The sequence below is a fragment of the Leucoraja erinacea genome, chromosome 8 (assembly GCF_028641065.1).
Source record: "Leucoraja erinacea ecotype New England chromosome 8, Leri_hhj_1, whole genome shotgun sequence".
Lineage (NCBI taxonomy): Eukaryota > Metazoa > Chordata > Chondrichthyes > Rajiformes > Rajidae > Leucoraja > Leucoraja erinaceus.
In genome coordinates this window covers 31,460,530-31,478,620 of record NC_073384.1, presented here as the reverse complement: position 1 = coordinate 31,478,620, position 18,091 = coordinate 31,460,530, and the positions used below count along the sequence as shown (strand labels likewise).

At 40.5% G+C, this 18,091-nt stretch overlaps 1 protein-coding gene across 2 annotated transcripts in view; it reads left to right on the top strand.

Moving 5' to 3' along the window:
• rasgrp3 (RAS guanyl releasing protein 3 (calcium and DAG-regulated)) overlaps window positions 1-15,050 on the top strand; it is an 81,996-nt gene extending 66,946 nt beyond the window's left edge. For both annotated transcript variants that reach the window (XM_055639323.1, XM_055639322.1), the window contains 2 exons: window positions 2,185-2,538; window positions 14,130-15,050. In XM_055639323.1, the coding sequence (XP_055495298.1) occupies window positions 2,185-2,522 (338 nt within the window). In that variant the 3' untranslated portion in view covers window positions 2,523-2,538; window positions 14,130-15,050. The remainder of the gene's footprint in view (window positions 1-2,184; window positions 2,539-14,129) is intronic.
• Window positions 15,051-18,091: the final 3,041 nt, after the last annotated feature.

Sequence of the window (18,091 nt, the reverse complement as noted above, 5' to 3'; positions counted from 1 at the left end):
GATGCTGGAAAATCGAAGGTAGACAAAAGTGCTGGGAAACTCAGCGGGTGCAGCAGCATCTATGGAGCGAAGGAAATAGGCAACATTTCAGGCCAAAACCCTTCTTCAGACTGAGGATTATGGTGGACATTATCGGTCTGAATTATTCAGTCTGAAGAACATACCTTCAAATTGGAGATGAGGAAGAATTTATTTGGCCAGAGGATGGTGAATCTGTGGAATTCATTGCCACAATCAACTGTGCAGGCCAAGACATTGGGTAACTTTAAGTCGGAGATTGATAGTTTCTTGATTAGGAAGGGCATCTTATTTCGGGAGGGAAGTAGTAAGAATCCAGAGAGTAACAGGCTGGTAAGCCTCATGTTACGGGTAGGGAAACTATTGGAGAGGATTCTTTGGGATAGAATTTATTCCCATTTGGAGGATAATGGGTTAATCAGGGACAGTCAGCAGGGCTTTATATATGACAGGTCGTTTCTCACCAACTTGATGTGAGTTTTGTGAAAAGGTGACCATGGTGATTAAAGAGCAGAGGGCTGTGGATGTTGTCTACATGCATTTAGTAAGGCATTTGATAAAGTCGCCCATGGTAGGCTGATCCAGAAGATTAAGATATACGGCTTAATAGTGACTTGGTTTTATGGATTTGGTTTTATGGGTTTACAGATAGAAGACAGAAGAGTGTGCTGGAAGGACAATATTCAGGCTGGGAGTCAGAGACCGGTGGAGTTCCTCAGGAATCTACGTTGGGACCTCTGCTGTTTGTGATACACATAAATAATTTGGATGTAAACATAGATGGGTTTGTTAGTAAGCTTGCAGATAATACCAAGATTGCCGTGGTCATGGGCTGTGAGGAACTATGCTAACAGGTCAGCTGCTTAAATAGGCACAGAAATGGCAGATACAAGCATATGTGAAGTGTTGCGTTTTGGAGGTCAAATATAAGGGGAAGATATATATTTAATGGTATGACCTTTAACAGCATTGTTTTACGCAGGGATCTTGGGGTCTAAGTCCATAACCTGCTGAAAGTGGCAACACAAGTAGTTAAAGTGGTAAAGGAGGCATATGGTATCCTTGTTTTCATAGTCAGGAGGTCATGATGCAGCTTTATAGGACTTGCATTGGAACGCATTTGGAGAAGGCTGTAAACATATTTGGAGTATTGCGTGCAGTTCCGATTGCCCCATTACAGGAAGGATTTGGAGGCATTGTAAAGGGTACAGAAGAGGTTTACCAGAAAGATGCCTGGATATGGGGAATTAGCTACAGGCAAAGGTTGGACAGGCTTGGATTGTTTTCTCTGGTAAACGCCGGAGGTTGTGGGGAGACTTTATGGAATAGGGTAGATTGTTAGAATATTTTCCTCAGGATGGAAAAAATTAAATACTAGATGACATAGTTTTAAGGTGAGAGGTGCAAATTATAAAGCAGATGTGCGTGGCAAGCGTTTTACATAAAGGGTGGTGAATGCCTGGAACGCTCTGCCGAGGGTGGTGGCTGATGCTGATATGTTAGTGGCATTTGAGAGACTATTGGATAGGTACATGGATATGCAGGGAATGGAGGGATATGGATTAGGAGCAGGTAGATAAGTGATGGTCTTGGCATCGTGTTCACAGATATTGTGGGCCAAAGGGCCATCCTAGCGCTGCACTGGCCTATGTTCTGTGCTCTAAATCAGCACTTCCTACCATTGCATTATCTGTGTGCACCGTTTAACCAGTGGTTTTCCTTCACCTTGGTGGGTCCTCAAGTCCAGCTCGACAAAGGCCCCCTGCAGTAAAACAACATGTGCTTTTCCTTCAATCACATCAATTCATTTGAAATGTCTTGCTGTTTTGAAACATAATGCGATGTTTGCCTCATGGTTACACAGCTCTTTTGTAGTCAGGAATGACTTGTTTCTGAAAGGCTGGGTTGCATTCTCAATTCAGTGTTCTTGAACTACATGATGTTTAATCTGGCAGCACATCTGTTGCCAGTGGGTGTGCCAGTTTTCTCCCACTTAATCATGTTTTATTTTGACCTATTATCTTCCAGGTTAGGATTAATAAATGTGTTTGCTTTTCCTGGTTTTCAAAATTTTGAATCCGGTTCTATGCTATCTTAATCTTTAATTCTTCAGCTTGATTTTGATGAGTTTTTTCCTCACAATTTAAACCGTGCTCTCCTTCGCAGCTGAAGATGGAGTGATGTTCAACTTCCCACAGAGCGCCAGTAGCCATGCCATCGACGGCAGGATGATCACATTAATGACTGGCTCGGCCCAGAAGATTTCAGTGCGTTTACAAAGGGCCACAGCCAGCCAAGCCACACAGACGGAGCCCCTGTGGCAGGAGAGCGGATGGGCCGGAGGCGACTCGGGATCACACACCTTCCCAAAAATGAAGTCGAAAGGCGGGAAGAGTAGGGGCTTTGCCAAGTGGGAAAATGAGAAACCCAGCAGATGTGCCAAGACAGAAGAGGAATGCGAACCACTGCAGAATGGAACAGAGATAGAAGAAGAGGAGCAATGAAGGTACCTTCCTCAAGGTAAAAACCAAGTATGCACAATGCATCAGCAAATAATAGGGCAATAACAAGCGATTATTAGTGTTAATAGGTTATTTAATATTTTGCCATTCTTCATCCTGCACAAATTGCTCAAATCATTTTTGGCCCTTCAGACCAACTCTCCCAGAGAGAGCAAGATACCCCATCTACACTCGTCCCACCTGCCCTCATTCGGCCCATAACCTTTTATACATTTCCTATCCATGTAGCTGTTCAACTGCCTTTTAAATGTTGTTATAGTACCTGCCTCAACTATCTCCTCTGGCAGCTGGTGCAATATGCATGCCACCCTCTGCGTTAAAAAGTTGCCCCCTCAGGTTCCTATTAAATCTTTCACCTCTCACCTTAAACCATACAGCTTGTGTAAAATCTGTGGTTCCTTCACTTAATAATCACAATCTTCCGGGCCTCAAATGTCCACACCACCAATATCCCAACTGTTATACTTCACAAGTATAGCACATAACAAGTGTACAACTAATTGAATATGAAGTCTGACCATGGAAGGCAGAATTCAGAACTGAAAAGGTTTTGAACTTTTAACAGTAATAAAGAGTGAATGCAGGTGGAAACTCTTCAACGGGAAGCCACAAGCAACTTTTCTTTCCTGTACTGTTCTGTTCTCTATGCACCCGGCTATAAAGGGTATGTGACCAACAAGGTCTCCCAAGAAAATATCACAAATCCAGTGTTTGTTTTTGAATGGGATTCCCATTTTTAGGGCATTGATACAGAGAAAATTATTCTAGTATAAAACAAAAAAGCTAAGGCATGAACCATACAACTTCTGAAATAATTCAGCCAGAACAACAATATGGATTACTTTATTCACGAGGATGCTATACGATATTCTACATGCAAGGCCAAGCTATTTAAAGATGACAAGGTAGTCCAATAAAATTCCTTGTCCCTTCCTCTTCTCATGACAAATGTGGATGTTATGGGACATTGCATTCCCTGCTTCCAGCATTTCCAAAGTGCGCCATTTAGAAAATACAAGATGTAGGTCAGTCACAGCACACTGTCCTGAACATAGTGTGATTATGAATTGTCAGAACATTTCACACTGTATATGACCTTATTTTCCAGTGTTTCTATTGGTATCACTTCCAGTTTAGTTTATTGTCATGTGTATCGAGGTACAATGAAAAGCTTTTGTCAGCAGAAAGACAATACATGATTACAGTCGATCCATTTACAGTGTACAGATCATAGTTAAAGTGAGAAATGTTGCGGTAGGAATAGAGATTTAAGAGTGTGGAGCGATTGTAATACGAGTTTGTAGATCTCCTTCTGTGGCTCGCACACAAATAGTCACCCGGGTTGGGCACCATCTTGTAAATTCTGGTAATGTTGGTACTGGTGGAATGGCCTTCCCTGTGATCCTCCTTTGCTGCCCCACCCGTGGACAAAGTGACATACCCAAAGATGGTGTTCTACCCTCAAAATGGCTTCTCACTAGAAAGTTTGCTCAGTGCATCCGGGCAGAAGGAGGCTGACTGAGCTGTTGACTAAAAGCAGACAGACTGTCTGAGGGAAAACAATGGACCAATAGCCCAAAAACAAGAAACACATCACAGATAAATTAATCAATGTCACTATCTACTCAATACGATTTTCTGGTGTGGACAGCACCAGTCATCACCCCAGGTCAGGAGCTTCTACATGCCTTTGTGCGAGGGAGCTAAACCTTCTCACCAGCTTGTTCTTGCTGACTTGTCAAAGACAATGCAATACAATATGTAGCTCATCAGAGGAGTGTTCATGTTGAAGAAACAGACCTTTTTTAAAAAAAAATCAGGCCCCATATCTCAATGGTTCCAAGTCAAGAAGGAGAAAACCTGGTGCAGATTAAAGCATTAGTCAATAATACACGCCTGGGTAGCTTACAGCCTAGTGAATTTTGATTTCTCCAACTTCAAGTAACCCTGGCATTCCATCTCTCTATCCCTCTCCCACCCAAGTCGCACCAGCTTCTCGTTTTCACCCAACAGCTAACAATGACCTGTTTCCTTTATCATCATTACTTTTTTGCATATTTTTCATTCATTGTTCTTTCTCTCTCTACATCGTTGCCGATATCTCTCTTCTCTTTCCAGTAACTTTCAGTCAGAAGAAGGGCCTCGACCCAAAAGGTCACCCATTCCTTCCCTCCAGAGATGCTGCCAGTCCTGCTCAAAGATCCCATAGCGGATCTTTGGTCCTGCTGATTTACTCCAGCTTTTTGTGTCTATCTTCAGTCAATAATACACTGCAGGCCGAACTAGAGTAGGATGCCACCTACTGCATCAATTTGGCATTGTTTCTATTAAATAATCATGCCGTTCTGTACACTCGGAAATAATGCAACTTGTGACAAACTTAGACTTTTATCGTCTACATAGAACTGGATTGAAATCATGAACACTTGAAGATAGCATATGCGTGTATTACACCAATCTAAGCTCCATTAAAACTCTGATCCCCAAATGAACAGCCTTTACTTAACCACAGTGATATTTGATTTGCATGAAACTGGATCTTTTTTATATACATTCCTGGTTAGTGTTACCTTTTGATCCAGCTGCTTAGATTCTCAAGCAAAATTATTTCCAGGCAAGTTCAGTTGCTACAAATAAATGGAAACCAACCTATTGAGTAATCTTATGTTATCTGAAGAGGTCTCACTGAACTGGATGTCCATTCAAACTTTTTGTTAAATGTTTCAAGGTTACAACATCAACAGAGTTTATTTGCTTCCAATGGAAAAAAATACTTGTTTCTTTCATCTCAGCACATTTAGAAATTATCAATTAAGGTCACTCCATAAACAAAACTAATGGCAGCATGAATGCCTGTAATACAAACTGATGTAGGAGCATGGTTGATATGCCACATATAATTGCAGAATAAGTGATTAGAAAGTAACTTGTTAAAGTTGATTGGGGTAGTGATTAAAAGTGTGATAGTGAGAATTCAGGGCATACACATTCTTGTTAGAATGAAGAGCAAGGCATAAGGAAGCCTGGATGATAAGGGCACTGGAGGAAGTTGGAGAAGATTTGCAGGAGCCCCAGCTGATGGTGAATCCGTGGAATTCATTGCCACAGACAGATGTGCAGGCCAAGACATTGGGTAACTTTAAGTCCGAGATTGATAGTTTCTTGATTAGGAAGGGCATCTTGATTCTGGAGGGAAGTAGTAGGCCAGTGAGAATTATAGGCCAGTGAGCCTCATATCATTGGTAGGGAAACTATTGGAGAGCATGGTTTGGAATAGGATTTAATTCCATTTGGAAGAATTTACTCCCATCAAGGAACAGTTATCATGGCATCATACAAGGCAGGTCGTGTCTCACCATTGTTTTGTGAAAAGGTGATTAATGAGGGTTGGGGGGTGGATGATGTCTACATGCATTTTAGTAAAGCATTTGATAAAGTCGCCCATGGTAAGCTGATCCAGAAGATTAAGATATACGGCTTAATAGTGACTTGGTTTTATGGATTTGGAACTGTTTACAGATAGAAGACAGAAGAGTGTGCTGGAAGGACAATATTCAGGCTGGAAGTCAGAGACCAGTGGAGTTCCTCAGGGATCTACGTTGGGACCTCTGCTGTTTGTGATACACATAAATAATTTGGATGTAAACATAGATGGGTTTGTTAGTAAGCTTGCAGATATTACCAAGATTGCCGTGGTCATGGACTGTGAGGAACATAATACAATGGCAACAGGTCAGCTGCAAAAATAGCCAGAGAAATGGCAGATGGAGTTTAATCCAAGCATGTGTGAAGTATTGCACCTTTGAAGGTCAAATACAAGTCAAATATACAATTAATGGCATGACCATTACCAGCATTGTTTTATGGAGGGATCTTTGGGTCTAAGTCCATAATTCACTGAAAGTGGCAACACAAGTAGATAAGGGAGTTCAAGAAGGCATATGGTGTGCTTGCTTTCATAGTTTGGGGCACAGAGTATAGGAGTCGGGAAGTCATAATGCAGCTTTAGGTCTTTCATTGGGCCGCAAGTGTGAAATCGGTAGATAAGGTGGTAAAGACAGCTTTTGGTACATATGTGTTCATCAGTCAAGGTATTGAATATAAAAGTACAGAGTCTTTTACTCAGAGTAGGGGAATCAAGAAACAGAGGACTCGGTTTAAGGTGAGAGGGGAAAGATTTATTGGAAACCTGAGGGGGAAATATTTCACTGATGGTGGAGGGATTTGGAATGAGCTGCCAGAGGAGATAGTCGAGGTAGGTACTGTAACAGCATTTACAATCCACTTGGACAGATACATTAATAGGAAAGGTTTAGAGGGATAGGGCTAAATGTGGGCAAAAGGGATTTGCCTAGATGGGATATCTTGATTGGCATGGATGTTAGGCTGAAGTGCCTGTTTCTGTGCTGTATGGCTATGATTTTCTGAAGAGCCAATGATCACGAATTGTAGTTTAATTTAGGTTAGAGATACAGCATAGAAACCAGCCCTTTGGTCACCAAGTTCATGCTAACCATAAATCACCCGTTTACACTAGTTCCAAGTTATCCCACTTTCACATTCACTCTCCACAAATTAGGGGCAAGTTACAGAGGAGCAGATAACCTACATCCTGCACATCTTTGGGATGTGGGAGAAAATCAGAGCACCCAGAGGAAACCCATGTGGTCACAGGAAGAACCTGCAAAGCCTACACGCACAGCACCTGAGGACGGGATTGAACCGATGTCTCCGGCGCTATGAGGCAGCAGATGCAAAAGAGGAAGAGAAATTGAAAGGAATAGAATCCTTACAAGAGACCCGGTGGGAGGAAGTAGTCGAGGTAGCTGTGAGAGTTGGGAGATTGGATGGTGCGTGTGTTCAAGGATTTGAGTATAAGAGCAGGGAGGTTCTACTGCAGTTGTACAGGGTCTTGGTGAGACCACACCTGGAGTATTGCGTACAGTTTTGGTCTCCTAATCTGAGGAAAGACATTCTTGCCATAGAGGGAGTACAGAGAAGGTTCACCAGACTGATTCCTGGGATGGCAGGAGTTTCATATGAAGAAAAACTGGATAGACTCGGCTTAAACTCGCTAGAGTTTAGAAGATTGAGGGAGGATCTTATAGAAACTTACAATATTCTTAAGGGGTTGGACAGGTTAGATGCAGGAAGATTATTCCCGATGTTGGGGAAGTCCAGAACAATGGGTCACAGTTCAAGGATAAGGGGGAAGTCTTTTAGGACCGAGATGAGAAAATCATTTTTTACAGAGTGGTGAATCTGTGGAATTCTCTGCCACAGAAGGTAGTTGAGGCCAGTTCATTGGCTATATTTAAGGGGTATTAGATGTGGCCCTTGTGGTTAATGGGATCAGGGGGTATGGAGAGAAGGCAGGTGCAGGATACTGAGTTGGATGATCAGCCATGATCATATTGAATGGCGGTGCAGGCTCGAAGGGCCAAATGGCCTACTCCTGCACCTATTTTCTATGTTTCAAAGGGATTTGGGTGTGCTTGTACTCAAGTCATTTAAAATCAACATGTTGGCTTAACCAGCAATTTGAAAAACAAATAGTACGTTAACCATTATTGTAATAAGACTTGGATAGATAAGGAAGGAAGGCTTATGGTCATTCTATAGGACAACTGGAATATTATGCACAATTTTGATCATCTTATTCAAAAAAAGATTTATTCGTGGTCAAAGCAGTACAAAGTAGCTTCAATAGACTGATTCCATGAATGGCAGGTTTGTCATGTTTCGAACTGTTGAGTTGCCCAGGTTTGTAATCCCTAGTTTAGAAATGCAAGAGAGCTGAGTGAAACTTATGATATTCTTATGAGGCTTCACGCTTGGAGAGAAATTGCTCCCACAGCTGAGGAGTAAAGGACCAAGGGACATTCTCAGAATAAGGGGCAAGCTGTTTAGGATAGAGACGTGGTGGGGTGGAGGGAGATTTCTTCACTCAGGAGTAGTAAATCTCTTGAATTCTCTACTTCAGGAAGCTGTGGAGTTGCAGTTACTGAGTTTATTGAGAAGGCAGAGGGGTTTCTGGATATTAAGATACCCAAGGGATATGGAATAGTGCAGAAAAATGGCACAGTCAGGTCAGTTATGATCTTGATGAATGATAGAGGATTAAAGGTGCAGACAGCCTACACCTGCTTCTACATTTTTTCCATTGGGTCTGATCGTGTTCCTATTTCTTATGTTCTTAATGATCACTTTATGAACAACTACCATTAGAAAATGTTGTTGGAATAAACTACAAGAGAAAATCTTTGAGAATTTTATAGCATTTGGACACCCACAAAGATGGAACATCACTTTTAAAACTGGAAATCAAACTCAATTCTAGTTGCTTAATTTTTAATATTACTCTTTAGTTTCCGTAAATATTCTTGTATTGAATCTTGCCAAAGAGTTATGTAGAGGGCCATATATTAGTCTATAAATGTAGACGTTAATAGACCGAGAGGTGATCTCATTGAAAAATAAGATTCTGTAGGGGCTTGCCAAAGTACATGCTGCATGATGTTCAAACCGATCTAAATTAGAACCCAATGCCACTGCATTAGGAGTTGCCCGCTTAAGACTGAGAAGACAAGTATTTTGTTGGTGAATCTTTGGTGTAAAGCCAAACAAATACCAGAAATAATTAAGAGGTCAGGCAATGCTTGTCAGGAAGAGAACAAAATTAAGGCTGTAGGTCAAAGTTTTATCCATTTTGGTGGCAAAAACAGGAAAGCAGACTATTATCTAAATGGTGGCCGATTAGGAAAAGGGGAGATGCAGCGAGACCTGGGTGTCATGGTACACCAGGCATTGAAAGTAGGCATGCAGGTGCAGCAGGCAGTGAAGAAAGCAAATGGTATGTTAGCTTTCATAGCAAAAGGATTTGAGTATAGGAGCAGGGAGGTTCTACTGCAGTTGTACAGGGTCTTGGTGAGACCACACCTGGAGTATTGCGTACAGTTTTGGTCTCCAAATCTGAGGAAGGACATTATTGCCATAGAGGAAGTACAGTGAAGGTTCACCAGACTGATTCCTGGGATGTCAGGACTGTCTTATGAAGAAAGACTGGATAGACTTGGTTTATACTCTCTAGAATTTAGGAGATTGAGAGGGGATCTTATAGAAACTTACAAAATTCTTAAGGGGTTGGACAGGTTAGATGCAGGAAGATTGTTCCCGATGTTGGGGAAGTCCAGGACAAGCGGTCGCAGCTTAAAGATAAGGGGGAAATCCTTTAAAACCGAGATGAGAAGAACCTTTTTCACACAGTGGTGAATCTCTGGCACTCTCTGCCACAGAGGGTAGTTGAGGCCAGTTCATTGGCTATATTTAAGAGGGAGTTAGATGTGGCCCTTGTGGCTAAGGGGATCAGAGGGTATGGAGAGAAGGCAGGTACGGGATACTGAGTTGGATGATCAGCCATGATCATATTGAATGGCGGTGCAAGCTCGAAGGCCTACTCCTGCACCTAATTTCTATGTTTCTAAAGTTCTTTCGTTGGTGCTGGTGCAAAGGAAAATCATCAGGGTTGTCAGCGGAATTTTGTTTAGATGAAGGGATTCAAAGTAACATTAGCAAATTTGCAGATGACACAAAGCTAGGTGGCAGTGTGAACTGTGAGGAGGATGCTATGAGAATGTAGGGTGACTTGGACAGGTTGAGGAAGTGGGCAGATGCATGGCAGATGACGTTTAATGTGGAGAAATGTGAGGTTATCCACTTTGGTAGCAAAAACAGGAAGGCAGATTACTATCTAAATGGTGTCAAGTTGGGAAAAGGGGAAGTACAGTTGGATCTGGGGTTCCTTGTTCATCAGTCTATGAAAGTAAGCATGCAGATACAGCAGGCAGTGAAGAAAGTGAATGGCACGTTGGCCTTTATAACACGAGGAGTTGAGTATAGGAGCAAAGAGGTCCTTCTGCAGTTGTACAGAGCCCTAGTGAGACCACAACTGGAGTATTGTGTGCAGTTTTGGTCCCCTAATTTGAGGAAGGACATTCATGCTATTGAGGGAGTGCAGCGTAGGTTTACAAGGTTAATTCCCGGGATGGCGGGACTGTCATATGCTGAGAGAATGAAGCAGCTGGGCTTGAACACTCTGGAGTTTAGAAGGATGATGGGATATCTTATTGAAACATATAAGATTTTTAAGGGTTTGGACACGCTGGAGGCAGGAAACATGTTCCCGATGTTGGGGGAGTCCAGAACCAGGGGCCACAGTTTAAGAATAAGGGGTAAGCCATTTAGAACGGAGATGAGGAAACACTTTTGTGGTGGTGAGAGAGTGGTGAACCTGTGGAATTTCGCTGCCTCAGAGGGCGGTTCTCTGGATGCTTTCAAGAGAGAGCTGGATAGGGCTCTTAAAGATAGCGGAGTCAGGGGATATGGGGAAAAGGCAGGAACGGGGTACTGATTGGGGATGATCAGCCATGATCACATTGAATGGCGGTGCTGGCTCGAAGGGCCGAATGGCCTATTCCTGCAACTATTGTCTATTGTTTATTTCAAATTTTTAACATCAGCAGTATTTTCCTTTTAGATTGGGTCTATGCCTTGGGGCGCAGGAGGCTGATCTTATCGATGTGTTTAAAATGCTCTGTAGAAGCACAGACTCTTGTCCAGAGAAGGTAAATGGAAGACGAGAGGACATTGGTTTAAGGTGAAGGGGAAAAGATTTAATAGGAATCTGAGGAATAACTTTTTTCTTACAAAGGGTGGTGAGGGTATGGAACAAACTGGAGGAGGTAGTTGATGCAGGGACTATCCCAACGTTTAAGAAACAGATGGACAGGTACATGGATGGGACAGGTTTGGAGGGATATGGATCCCAATGTGGGCAGGTGAGATTAGTGTAGCTGGGACATGTTGGCTGGTGTGGGAAAATTGGCCCGAAAGGCCTGTTTCCATGCTGTATCACTCCATGATTCTATCACTAATTGTCTTCACTGATTCCTGACTGATTCCTGGGAACCAGACTGATTCCTGGGATGTCAGGACTGTCTTATGAAGAAAGACTGGATAGACTTGGTTTATACTCTCTAAGAATTTAGGAGATTGAGAGGGGATCTTAAAGAAACTTACGAGATGAGAAAAACTTTTTTCACAAATTCTTAAGGGGTTTGACAGGCTAGATGCAGGAAGATTGCTCCCGATGTTGGAGAAGTCCAGGACAAGGGGTCACAGCTTAAGGATAAGGGGGAAATCCTTTAAAACCGAGATGAGAAGAACTTTTTTCACACATAGAGTGGCGAATCTCTGGAACTCTCTGCCACAGAGGGTAGTTGAGGCCAGTTCATTGGCTATATTTAAGAGGGAGTTAGATGTGGCCCTTGTGGCTAAGGGGATCAGGGGGTATGGAGAGAAGGCAGGTACGGAATACTGAGTTGGATGATCAGCTTGATCATATTGAATGGCGGTGCAGGCTCGAAGGGCCGAATGGCCTACTCCTGCACCTAATTTCTATGTTTCTATGTTTCACCCTATTGAATCATTGCATTGTGATGCAGTACACGTTGCAAGGTTTTGACAGTGAAAGAGTAAGGGCAATATAACTCCATGGCTTGCAAACTGGAGATCGTGAAAAATCATGAAAATCATTTAGCGGGTCAGGTAGTCTATGAAGACAGCAGTGATAATATTTCAGTCAGTTCTTATGCAGAATCGATGACCCAACACATTAATTCTATTTCTTTCTTTCTAACTAGCAAAAAACCTCCCACTTAGGATGAGGGAACTTACCTTTACCAATTGTCATTCCTCACCCACCGCAAAAGATTGTAATACCTTTTAATATTTCAAGTGGTCTTGTCACAGCTTGGGAATTTAACCTTGTAGTCAATTATTTCCTAACTTATTCCAAAAGCATTCCAGTTACTGATTGGCCTAATTCTCCACAGAACATTGGTTTCTTGACTACTGAATGGGATTGCACAGCTGAGTATTTCTCCTGTAAAAAGTCAACTTAGCACAGTTATGTTGTAAGAATACAAAGCTACCACCCCTTGAAAAAAGCTTTTATTGCCCAGAAATCAAACTAAAACAATTCCCTGAAAACATGGCAACAACGGACATTGCAAATAACACCTGTACTTGATGGTAATTGGAAACTTGCTAAACTTTTAAATAACATTCTTCATTCCATTACTTTCAACTATACACCTTCATAAATGGCAGGGCTCTGGGGAACAGAGCACAGGGATCATGGAGTGCAAGCACATTATTCTTTGGAAGTGGTATCACAGGTAGAGTGGTCAGAAACTGACTGATTGAGGCACATTGGCCTGCATCAGTCAGGGAATGGAGTACAGAAGTTGGGATGCTTTGTTACCATTGTACAAAACATTGGTGAGGCCACATTTGGGGTATTATGTTCAGTTTTGGTCACCCTGCTATAAGAAATTTGTTAAGCTGGAAAGGCTGCAGAGATTTACGAGGATGTTGCAGAAGTTGGGGGCCTGTGTTATAGGGAGAAATTGGGCAGGCTAGGACTTTATTCATTGGAGCGCAGGAGATTGAGGGGTGATCTTATCGAGGTGTATAAGATCATGAAGGGGATAGGGTAGATGCACAGAGCATTTTACCCAGAGAAGGGGAATCAAGAGCCAGAGGACATAGGTTTAAGGTAAGAAGACAGATTTAATAGAAACCAGAATGGCAACTTTTCAGATGGTGGTGGGTATATGGAGCAAGCTGCCAGAGGAGTTAGTACTATAACAACATTTAAAAGGCATTTGGGCAGGTACTTGGATAGGAAATGTTTAGAGGGTTAAGAGGTGATACTACAGTAGATGGGGCATCTTGGTTGACATGGGCAGGTTGGGCCAAAGGGCCTGTTTTCATGCTCTATGACTGAATTTACAACTTTAAGATCCAGTAACCAGAACACTGGACCGGATAAAGCAACACTCGATTGTGGGATTTAAAGTTTCCTTAGAAATACTGTGCACTAACATGTGCATCTAACTTGATTACCATCCCAGAGATAAAATTGCGAGATGACAATTTTGCCGCTTTTTTTGTGATTATTTAAACAAACAGATACTGATGCAAGAATTGTAATCAAGAAATTACAATCCTTACTTTATTATTTCGAGTTTAGTTTGCTGTCACGTATACTGATACAATTAAATGCTTTTGTTGCGTGCTAACCAATCATAGTGACATGGTGAGATCTTGCCCGAGGGTGTCCTCTGCTGGTTGCTCCAGCATTTGCAAGGCTGGCAGAGGAGTGATTTAATAATTTCCAGAACTGTTCCCTCTTGCATCACCTTCCACAGAGTTGAGAACTAGTGGTGTACAGGTCCAATCACAAAAAATATTTGCCACCCATCTGTTCCATTCTTAAGGGATCCATGTTGCTTGTTTACATGTCAAAGAATCATTAGTTAGGCTAATATTTATTTCTGTAAATTTGCTCCACACAATTGGTACCAGGTACTACTCTCCAATTGACGCAATGGTGATGCACGAGTTTGAATTCGATTTTGAATTTTTGGAGAGGGGATGTACAAGGTTAAGCAAACTGCTGGAAGCTTGTCTAAATACAGCATTGTCAAACTGTATGCAATATCATTATATTTTGTTAATCAACAGATGAAACCTCCATCATTCTTGTCTTCGAATGACCTTTGGTGAAACATCAAGGACAATGAATACAGTAACAGTTTCAATTCACCCAATAAGAAAATCTCTATTTTACTGCCAATATGTGCATAAGACTAATGTATCTACAATCAGATGTAAATTATCCAGTGAAAACTGCTGATGCTAATATTATTCCATTCTTCTTGAAGATTTGAAAATAGACCATATTTCTAGTTGGCATAGACCATGATAAAAAAAAACCTGGACAATGTAGAACCAGGCTGCTGTTTATCTCATACACATGAAGATCCAAATACACAAGTCACTGGAATAAGTTATTCAACGCAGGAGGAGGATCCAATTGTGCGAGTTTAAGCAGCGGAGATGAAAAACGTTAAAAGGCATCAAACCTATGGGAGTTTGAAGATTACATCATTCATGTAAGGAACACATTTCTGGTTGCGGTTTTTATGATTCGACACAGAAGAAGATAACTTTTCTGCAGAGGAAACAATATATCAATATTACTTCCTCTATATTTAAAATTACATCAATGTGGTTGTATGTTAATAATGAAACATTTGTGTTTGAAGCATCAGTATGATTGTAATTATGTGCTTCATAATTGCAGGTGTTAAAGGGAAACACTAAGAAAACACATTAACTGCTGGCTGATGTTCGTAGGTTGATCATTTAACATCTGTAACCTTTATCACCAGGCAACAACTTTCCATCTCCCTTCCATTAACCGAGCATTGTCAAATCAATTTGCCGAGCATCAGCAAGTAAAAATTCTTACTTAATTCCAATGTAAGACTACATTAAGGCGATTGAAATTGGATAAGATCTGATGTACATACAGATCTATCCATTGGAGTTTCCCTTTAATCAAGCATTTTCAAATTCTATAAAATTCCATTAATGATTTAAGTTTTGTTTTGTTGTTTTTCATGCTTTACAGATTCTTAACAATTTGCCTTTAATTGCAAAATTCTTTACTTTAATAGGTCCAAAACTCAAACAGTATTAGCTGCAGCTTTATTTCTGCTCTGAACCACTGCATCCTCAATCCAACTGCAGCTGAATGTATGTCCTAAGTGAAGTGTCTTTGTTTAGGTTTTGAAAGTAGCCCACCATCTAAGTATTTTAATGCAATAAAGATGGTGAATTATAATGTGCAGTGGATAAAATGTTGGCATCTTTAGAAGATATGCTATTTATTAGTCCTTTTGTTACATGCACTTATTACTGATAAGCCATATCTGAAAATTTAGCAACAACCCATTTTGTCATCATCCTCCCATAACCCCAAAATACAGCCAATTAATTGTTTCCCCAAGGAGAGCTCCAGCAGTTTAATCCCATAATACACCACTGTCAAAATAATTTGTGTTGGACAATATGAACCTGTTGCTTCATGAATTGTATATTTCTTAAATTTAATCCTCATCCAAAGAGATGCGAGATAATTTGTTGGTGGGATTATTTGTTGGCTGGTGTGTCCTTTTGATACCTTGACTTAAATTCAAACCCTATGTTCATAAATTCTAGGAGCAGAATCAGGCCATTTGGCCCATCAAGTCTACTCTGCCATTCAATCATGGTTGATGACAGAATAATACATTCACTTTGCCAAATTTCAGGGCCCATTGAAATAGAAATATCAGTTGGCTTGGTCCAGCACTTTAATCAGCATCTAACAATGTTATGTCTGAGCTCGAAGTACTTACTGATAGTTTGTCACAATGTTCTATGACCCGAGCACCAATTCACCCATGAAGCACAAGAAAGGTTTAATTTGCAATCTATTTACATTTTATGATCCTTCCAAAAAAGGACAGAATGCAGAACTGGAAACTTTAATTTAGCTGAACTTACTTCACCTTAAAGTTTTTCATAGCACTCTATTAAATTTCACATTTCTTGCAATCAAAGAAAGCCTCGTGTATTTTTGTCACTGACAAAAGGCAGAGATCATTTGGAGTTAGCTTAGTGACTTTTGGAGCAGAACCTAACAATAAAATGTTTCAAATAAATTTACAACAATTTCAACAATATATACTAGAATTCATGATAACTGACTGCTAAAAACTAAATATGTGACAAGCTAAATCCAGGAATGTCATTAGCTGGACACAGATTTTCAGGGTAAATGTATTTGAATGGCACAGTAACAAACGTTTTTAGATAGACACAAAATGTTGGAGTAACTCAGCGAATCAGGGAGCATCTCTGGAGAAAAGGAATAGGTGACATTTCGGGTAGAGACCAGCATCTGCAGATCCTTCTTACACATCGAAAGCTTTTACTTGGGCTCATTGCAATATGTTCATGGTTCCATAAAACAGATTTCAGCCAAACTATTATACAATATGTCTTTCATTGAAGGGAGGGGAGAGAAGATGTTGATGACCTCAAACCATTGCGTTTATATTGAACACGTCTACTTCCTTAGAAGACTGGAAAATCCAATGGCTTTTACAAATGTCTACATATACACCATAACAAGTTTTCTATTGTGATGCATCACAGCCTGGTATAGCAACTGCTCTGCTTAAGGTTGCAAGGAATTTCAGCGAATTGTGGACGCAGCCCAGTCAGACATTTATTCACATGTGGTATGATTTGCCCAGCTGCACAAAAACAAATTTTCTCTGTACACATGACAGCAATAAACCAATACCAAATTCCTCATTGCTTAATAAAATTGATCATTCCCATGTGATCATAAACATCCACACTATGGATCAAAGACTATCCATCAAGACTGGGAAACCTAGGAAGCTCTCACATTGATCTGGGCTTTATTTAAATTTCCCCATTCCCAGAGGCTTTTTACCCTTTGAGAATAAGATCAGCTCAAAGAACAGATTAACTCCATTTAGTTCTCTGTACTATCAAATAGTCACTTGAAATTCATAATTTTATAAGGCTACAGGTTAACAGCCATTATATAACATGATTGGTTGTACAAATCAAAACTGCAATACTAAAACACAAAACACAACCCATGGCTATTATAACACACATTTTCTGTCAACACATTATATCAATTAACCCGCTGCTCAATAAACTTAGTTCCATGTTTATAAAAACTTTGAAGATATACACATAGTTGCAAGAGGTGGATGGAGGAGGAAAAATATTGAAAGTACTACATTTTAAACAAATATTTGAAACTGGGATGAAATATTCTTGTGATATTTATTTCTATTAACCCGTTTGGAATTAGAATGCAATGACAATTAATTGCAATTTAAAAATTTCTATCAAATAATTTTCTAGACATTTATTCTAGCATAAAATCTCCATCGAATCAAATGTGAAGTTGGATAGGTGATTGGTAAGTATCACGATCCAACCCAGCTGGATGGTGCTCTGCTACTCGGCACCCAATTTCAGTATTCGGTTGATCAAATTTGTGGATATTGTTGTAAGCTTATTGGAAAATTAAAAAAAAAGACTACTTTTGAACAAAACTATAGGATACTCTATCATGATCAAACCTCTTAAAAGTCCCAAATACCCAGCATATAATTAAGTACTTTTAAGTCAGAATGATTTTACCTTTCCACAAAAAGGTATTTTCTATCTAAGCAAGTGGGCAGGCATAGCCCCTAACATTTTGCATTTCAATAACCAGCCAGGGTTTAATCTTAAATGATTGTATAAAGTACTGTTTACAAACAAATCTGGATACAACACATTATTGGAATCTTTATCAATTAAAGCGTATATGTCATATGCTCCCATTTTATTCAGTTATCAGTTCTAATATATTTCATTTAAGGAAAACATTCTGTGTCATTGCCATTTGCAACAATGCCACTGTTGTCCTCCTTTGGCTCTATGGACATGGTCTGTCTAATCCCATACCCAAGTTGAACTAACTAGTAATATCAGAAATGCAGGGTGACAATCTTGGCTGATTCATATTGCTTCCAGCCCAAAAATGTTAAGATCAATTGCAG